The 7,500-nt window shown below is 42.1% G+C and overlaps 1 protein-coding gene across 1 annotated transcript in view; it reads left to right on the forward strand.

Moving 5' to 3' along the window:
• Positions 1-1,113, forward strand: part of LOC122267760 (glutamate receptor-like) — a 10,676-nt gene extending 9,563 nt beyond the window's left edge. Inside the window, exons 7-9 of the mRNA XM_086554754.1 lie at positions 195-294; positions 622-751; positions 838-1,113. Of these exons, the coding sequence (XP_086410880.1) occupies positions 195-294; positions 622-751; positions 838-930 (323 nt within the window). The 3' untranslated portion in view covers positions 931-1,113. The remainder of the gene's footprint in view (positions 1-194; positions 295-621; positions 752-837) is intronic.
• Positions 1,114-7,500: the final 6,387 nt, after the last annotated feature.

A 7,500-nucleotide genomic window follows, 5' to 3' on the forward strand; every position in this document is an offset into this window, starting at 1 on the left:
CACACACACACACACACACACACACACACACACACACACACACACACACACACACACACACACACACACACACACACACACACACACACACACACACACACACACACACACACTCACACACACACGGCTGAGAACATCTTTAAGAAGTGAATGTAGGCAGATGGATAACCCCAACGCGACGTCCCTCTCGACAGGTCGCTGCGACTTCTACATCGGCAAGGAGCGCTACTGGCCTCTCATCTTCTGTCTGATCGGACGCAAAGGCACGCCGATCATGCAGGCAATCAACAGCAAGTAGGTTATTCATGGTCGTTGTTCTTACGAGTGCACACTCCTATCGCCATGAAGCCAAAAGGTCAGACACAACGATGCCACCTTCTAACTGTTCCCACAATCCCTTTCTGCCAAGAATCTATGCCTCCAATACCTCCCACTTATATCAGTGCGGTAAAAGATAGTGATGGAAAAACAACATAAAAATTGATTTAAAAACAAACAAACTAAAGATAGTGATGGAAAAACAACATAAAAATTGATTTGAAAAAAAAGCTAAAGATAGTGATGGAAAAACAACATAAAAATTGATTTAAAAAAAAAACTACATCTCCTGCTCTGGTTCAGGATCGAGCGCCTGGTGTCCCATGACCTGTACTTCAAGTGGCTGAAGGATGAACTGCCCAACGCCACCGCGTGCCTGAAGGCCAGCACTAAAATCACCGTCAATGAGGCTTACGACCTCACTGGGCTGTGGGTGAGTCGGAAATCATCGGGTTGGGTGGATGGGTCTCGTGCATGAGATGGACTCTTCGGATTGGTGCTGATGACTTGTCTTTGCAGGGCGTGTTTGTGCTGTTTTTGGGAGGCATGGTGGCGGCCTCACTGGTGCTCATGGTCGAGACGTCCGTGGGTCTTGTCGCCGAACGGATGTGAATATCGGCCAGACTCGCCTCGTCCTCGCCTCCGCCTTTAGGTCCAGCGGTGGCTTAGGACGATCATTCTCTCGAGAAAGCAACTGCAATAGAAAACACACGCACGCACACACACACACACACACACACACACACACACACACACACACACACACACACACACACACACACACACACACACACACACCTCCCCACACACACACATACACACACACACAAACTAACCAACACATACACACGTGTAAAATTCAAAATAATGAACAAAGCGTTCATGTGTAACTGAATGATCAAGCCGTGAAGCTACGAAGGATGTTCTTGCTTATTGCTGTTCTCTGCTGACAGCTTCTCTGGTCGAGTGGAATCACGTGATGTTCACAGAATTCCAAACTATGCCTAGCTCTTCTGCTCTTAATCTGTTGTTATCATTAGTGTTATCACGCCTGGACGTCATAGATTTCATGTTATTTCCCTAATTAAAAATTGGAGCAATATCTGTTTTATTTACCCGAATAGCATCATAGCAGGTTATGAGATTACTTTTAAGTGCTTATCTCTCTATGGTGGTAGTGCTATTGTTCATAAATGGTTAAAATCATACTGTAAAGAGACAATCCCAGTGAATGATATACCTTATATCAATACACCACATCACGAAACAAAGAATTTGCAACATATTTCAATTCAAATTCTAGTTCTTGTTAAGCTCCAATTACTTTTTTTTACAAATCACTGTATATTTCATGATGACAAAAAACATGTAAGCACAACAGTATATTTTGTCAGTGTTCGTATCAAATCGATGGCCGTGTGCAAGATGCTGTATCAATGCGTTTATCATGATAATTCAATACTCGTGATTTCAATCTGAAAATGAGAAATGTGGATTCAATGACCTTTTAATCATTTTGCGACTTATTATACTAGCATATCTAGTCTGCGTTGTACAAAGGATTAAAAATGAACAACTGGAAGGGATACTTTTGGCAATTATAATTTTTTATATACAGTATACCGTTATTATTACCAATGAACTAAACTACATTTAGTCTGTAAGTTTGAATTGAAAAAAAGTGTCCTAGTGTTAATGAAGGGCGCCATACGGGGAGCGTGGAGCAATAAAACGTGTTGAATTATTTTTAATACTTATACATGACAAATGGCCAAGCGACTAGTTTTAACAGTTGAAGTAAATGAAATGCCGTAAACAGCTGAATGCTTGTTAGCTTGTAACAGACCCTTTGGCCCGGAGATTAATTCGATAAAATCGCCATATAACAATTCCTTCTTACATATTTACATACACACACACACATATATATATCTTCTCAGCTTGTAAGTGTCCGTAGTTGGACATAAGCCTTCCCCTTATTCTTTCCGTCTTTGCCGATCCAGCGCTATTCTGTGCCAGTTCTTCTAGTTGTTTTGGGGTAGTGGGATTCTTGCGGCACATCACACCTACCCCTCGAATTTCTTCTTGTATGTAATGCTGGTTGAGTCTTGATTATATATATATATATATATATATATATATATATATATATATATATATATATATACACGTCTATTTGTGTATATGTATATATATATATATATATATATATATATATATATATATATATATATATATATATATATATATAAATGTATGTGTGTGTATGTATATAGATATATATATATATATATATATATATATATATATATATATGTGTGTGTGTGTGTGTGTGTGTGTGTGTGTGTGTGTGTGTGTGTGTGTGTGTAAGTATAGACATACGTATATGTATATATGGCAGATAAACCCACTATACACAAAACAGATTTATTGAAAATGAGACAACAGTTTCAAGATCCATCTGAAGATGGGATCCAGATGGATCTTGAAACTGTTGTCTCATTTTCAATAAATCTGTTTTGTGTATAGTGGGTTTATCTGCCATTTATCAACACGGAAGAGTGTTTTGCAAGTCATATGTATATATATATATATATATATATATATATATATATATATATATATATACATATACATATACATATACATATACATATACACACACACATAAATATATACACACATACGCACACACATGTATATATATGTGTGTATATATATACATATATACATACATATATATACATGTGTGTGTGTATGTGTGTATATATATGTGTGTGTGTAAGTATAAACATACATATGTATATATATATATATATATATATATATATATATATATATATATACATATACATATACATATACATATACATATACACACACACATATATATATATACACATACACACACACATGTATATATATGTATGTATATATACATATATACATACATATATATACATATATATACACATACACTTGTGTGTGTATGCATATACATATATATATATATATATATATATATATATATATATATATATATACACAATTTTTACCTCCCTGACCGGGACTCGAACCCGCGCAGTAAGATTGACAGTTACGGTGGTGAGACCGCTCGTCAACTCGACCCGCTAAAAGAATTGTCCAACAAGACGCCTTAAGAGACGTCATGGAACTTACCTATGTGCTCTTAGCAGAGCAGTGATAGTGAATTTTTACGAACAATTCCCGCGGGCGCTCGGCAGCAATGGAATCACAAATTCAAGTCCCAAATCAGGTTACCGAGATTATATATGTGTGAGAAGATGGTAATCGCTATCACTGCTCTGCTAAGAGCACATAGGTAAGTTCCATGACGTCTCATAAGACACCTGGTTGGACAGGGAGGTAAAATTTGTATATATATATTAAAATGTGTTACTGCATTCTACGATCTTCTCATATATATATATATATATATATATATATATATATTAATAATAATAATAATAATGATAATAACAATTATAATGATAATGATAATATTAAAGAGTTTATTGAGTAAAGCGGTTGTTACATTAGGGAACAGTAAACATATGACAATGGTTACCTGACATCTCGGCTCACATGTTTTTGCATTGTCATCATCGCGGAGGTGTTTCCCAGACTGACGGAAGTCTGGAAGCAGGTCTCGGTGTCTCGCTGGTGTGGAGTTTGCAAATTGTCCCGGTAAATACTCTTTCCGCTCTTGTAGGGAGGTGATGTTCAGTTTGTTAAGCGCCTCGGGATATGAAGTGCAGTTAGTTCCAAGAATAATGCGCAGAGCTCTTTTTTTTTTCTTCTTTTTTTTTTCTTCTTTTTTTTTTAATGTTTTCAGAGTGTGTGATGGATGAATGCTAAATTGGGGTGGTTGCATATCCACAGGAAGGTCTAAAAAAAGTCGTCCATCTGCGGAGTAGGTCTTCCCGGAAGGCTCCAAACGACTTGAGTTTGATTAACATGAAAACATTTCTTCCGCAGTTCAGTTCAGAGAGATTTGCGAAGACGTCGTTTCGCCCGGGCTGTGTGGACGGGGGGGGGGGGGCGGTCTCTATCAGCTATAAGTCCTGACTGATCTGATCATCATAACTGAATGCTTACCGTGGCGGTCGGATTGCCTGTAGGCGCTCCAGTTGCCGGGAGACAAGTGACAGGAATAGCCGTCTAACCAGCCCGGCGACTGTCGTCTCTGGGCCCTGCCTGAGAAAGTGAGTGTGCTCGCACTCCATCAGATAGTGCTCTATCTTGGCGTCCGGCGTGCCACAATGCTTACAGTGTCGCTCATCTTGCCCAATGGTGGGTATGATTTGCCACGCACAAGGGTAGCCTAATCTCAGTCTGTGAAGATTGACTTCGGCTCGCCTTGGTATTTTAGGGGAGAATATCAGCGACTCTTGGCCTGTGGGATCTGAGTACCAGCTGGCTGAGAGGGAGGTTCTCGCTTCCTCTCTATGTTGCTGCAGGGCACCGACCTGCCCTGCAACCATCGTTTTACGCCTTAGCAGTTCCCGGCTAGGATGCACCACAAGGTCACTCAAGGGATTCTTCCAGCCTTCCTCTGCCAACCTGTCGGCTAAGTCGTTCCCTTTGATACCAACATGGCTTGGGATCCAGTTGATGATGATGCGTCTACCCTGGTCCAGGATTCTCTGAGCAATGATGAGAATCGCGGTTACAAGAGAAACGTTATCAAGGGGCGTGCTTTGTTGCAGGCTGTCAATGGCGGCCCTAGAATCTGTGTGTATGACAACATGCCCGTCCGTCTGGGCTGCATGGGCTAGGGCTCCCATAATAGCTACTGCCTCTGCCTGGAGCGAGGAGGCATTGTCAGATACCCGCATAGCTCTCTCCATGCTCCTTGCTGCAAAACTGGTGCCTGCAGTGCGGGTGATGGGGTCTACAGAACCATCCGTGAAGTAGGTTTTACTATTCGGCGGCGCGATTGCTGCGATATTCCTCTCCGCCTCAGCCCTCAGTAGAGGCGGTGAGATCTGTGCCTTTCTCCTTGACAGGCTCATGACAGAAAGCTCCATCAAGGATCGTGCCCACGGCGGGGCTGTGGCATAGTTAGGGTGGGAGAGGTCCATGCCCTTAACCAGTAGTGTCTATTTGAGCTCAAAGCGTTTCAGCACCCTGGCTGTGTGAAACATCCAGGTGTTGTTAGCAAAGCTGACGCTGCACTCTATCTTAGCTATGAGTCCAGTGGGGACTGTAGGACATTGGCAAAGAACTAGTCCGCCATCTGATTGATCCGGGTGTCCAGGGGGAAAAGTTTGGCCTCCAAGAGGAGGTTGGTAGCCTAAGCCCACCCAGGGGCACCCAGAATAATCTTGGCGGCTTCGTTTTGTATGATGTCAAGCCTTTTCCTGAGTCCAGGCTTGACTGTAATCAGGGCAACGGAGGCGTAGTCCACAATGGGATGGACAGCATGCACATAGAAGGATTTTAGTACACTGTGCCCAGCCCTTAAGCGCCGCCCCGACAGAGCTCTCATGACAGAGTCTTGCCTTGGTCCGGTCTAAGAGATATTTGATCTCAGGATGGAAGGTGAGGTTCTCATCAACCCATACCCCCAAGTATTGATAGACGTGTACCCACTAGCTCTAGACCTAGGACTCGCAGTCTTTGATCGCGGACATCATGTTTCAGCGCCATTGCCTTCGATTTGGCTGCTGAGATCTTAAGCCCGATTCTGCGGCATTCCTCAGATATTAGGTCCAGACAACACTGGGCCTTTCTGACTGGATTCTCATTTCGTCTCCTAGTAGAGATAATTGCTAGATCATCTGCATATGAAATGATCTTGCACCCCGCTGAAAGCGGAATGTCGAGGATGTTTAACATGAGGGTGTTAAACAGAGCCGGGCTAAAGACCCCTCCTTGTGGGGTGCCATTCTCCAGGGGCAAATACTGGAAAGGTGACCTTGGAACTTCACTCTTCCGCACTTGGAGATGATTTTCTTGGCGTTGTTGATCCATTTCAGGTCTTCACTGATTATTACTCCCAACAAACTCACCCCAGAGGCGGGATCTAAGCGGTCGTTGTTTATTGTCAGTGGTTCTTCGCAGCCTGCTGATTTATTGAATTTGATTTTGAATTCCATGAATTTCTTGGTATTTATCTGCATTTTGTTCGCTGAGGCCCATTCAGATATGTGGGTGAGGGAATACTGTAACAAGATGGTGCCTTGCCCTGGTTCAGGTGTGAGTGCAATTAGCATGTCAACGCAGCTGTATTTTTTAACATGTGGGATAGTCTTCATCAAGCATTTAGAGGAATAATAATGGGCCAAGGACTGTTCCTTGGGGATATTGTAATGCAGTTCGACTTTATGAGAAGTCTGGTTGTTTGCTCGTGTCCTCTGGGAGCGAAGGTTGATGAAGGAAGAAATCCATTTCACTCAGACCTCGTGAAATCCCATGGAAATACTTTTTTGTTTTATCAGGACGGAATGCTCTCCGAAGGTCCGTCACGGTGGTTACTTCCAGTCGCCTATCTACATTTGTGGTAACATAACCAATGAAATCGACCAGGTAGTGGGTGGTTGAACTTCCTTATATGTTCCCAAATTGATGATTGTCTAGTATTGGGGAGAGTGACTCCCATAACTGCTTGGCGATTATTTTCTCAAACTCTTGCATGAGATCGGGGTAAGCGAAATGGGTCGAAGGTCGTCGAGAGAAGTGGGCGGGGTACTCTTTGGGATCCGGACTGCTGTAACTTGCTTCCACAGGTCAGGGACCACGCCCTCAGCGATGGAGCTGTTGTGGATGTCACAAAGGGAGTTGGCAAGCTCGGGAGCAAATTCTCTCATTAATCTTGGGAGGGATATCGCCGGGGGCAAATAATTTACTCTGCTATTCGTTTTAGATGTTGATATACCTCGTATTCGCTCACTATTGCTTGAAGGAGGCGAGAGCCGAGATATGTTGATAGATCGGTTGTTTGGACTGGGGAAGTAGCCTACTGTTGTTTGCAAAATGATTGTTTATGATGTTAGAAGCGGTCTTGTGCGAGTTGACATTTCTCTGATTTGTGTGACGTAACTCCAGTTTTTCTTATTGCTAATTATACTCCAAATATGATTGTAACATGATATGAGGTTTGCTTCAGTTTTATCAATTATCTGTTTATAATTCTATTTAGCCGATTTTATTTATTCC

This window comes from Penaeus japonicus, unplaced genomic scaffold, assembly GCF_977035675.1.
Source record: "Penaeus japonicus unplaced genomic scaffold, GWHDUDI00000001_assembly GWHDUDI00000030, whole genome shotgun sequence".
Classification (NCBI taxonomy): Eukaryota; Metazoa; Arthropoda; class Malacostraca; order Decapoda; family Penaeidae; genus Penaeus; species Penaeus japonicus.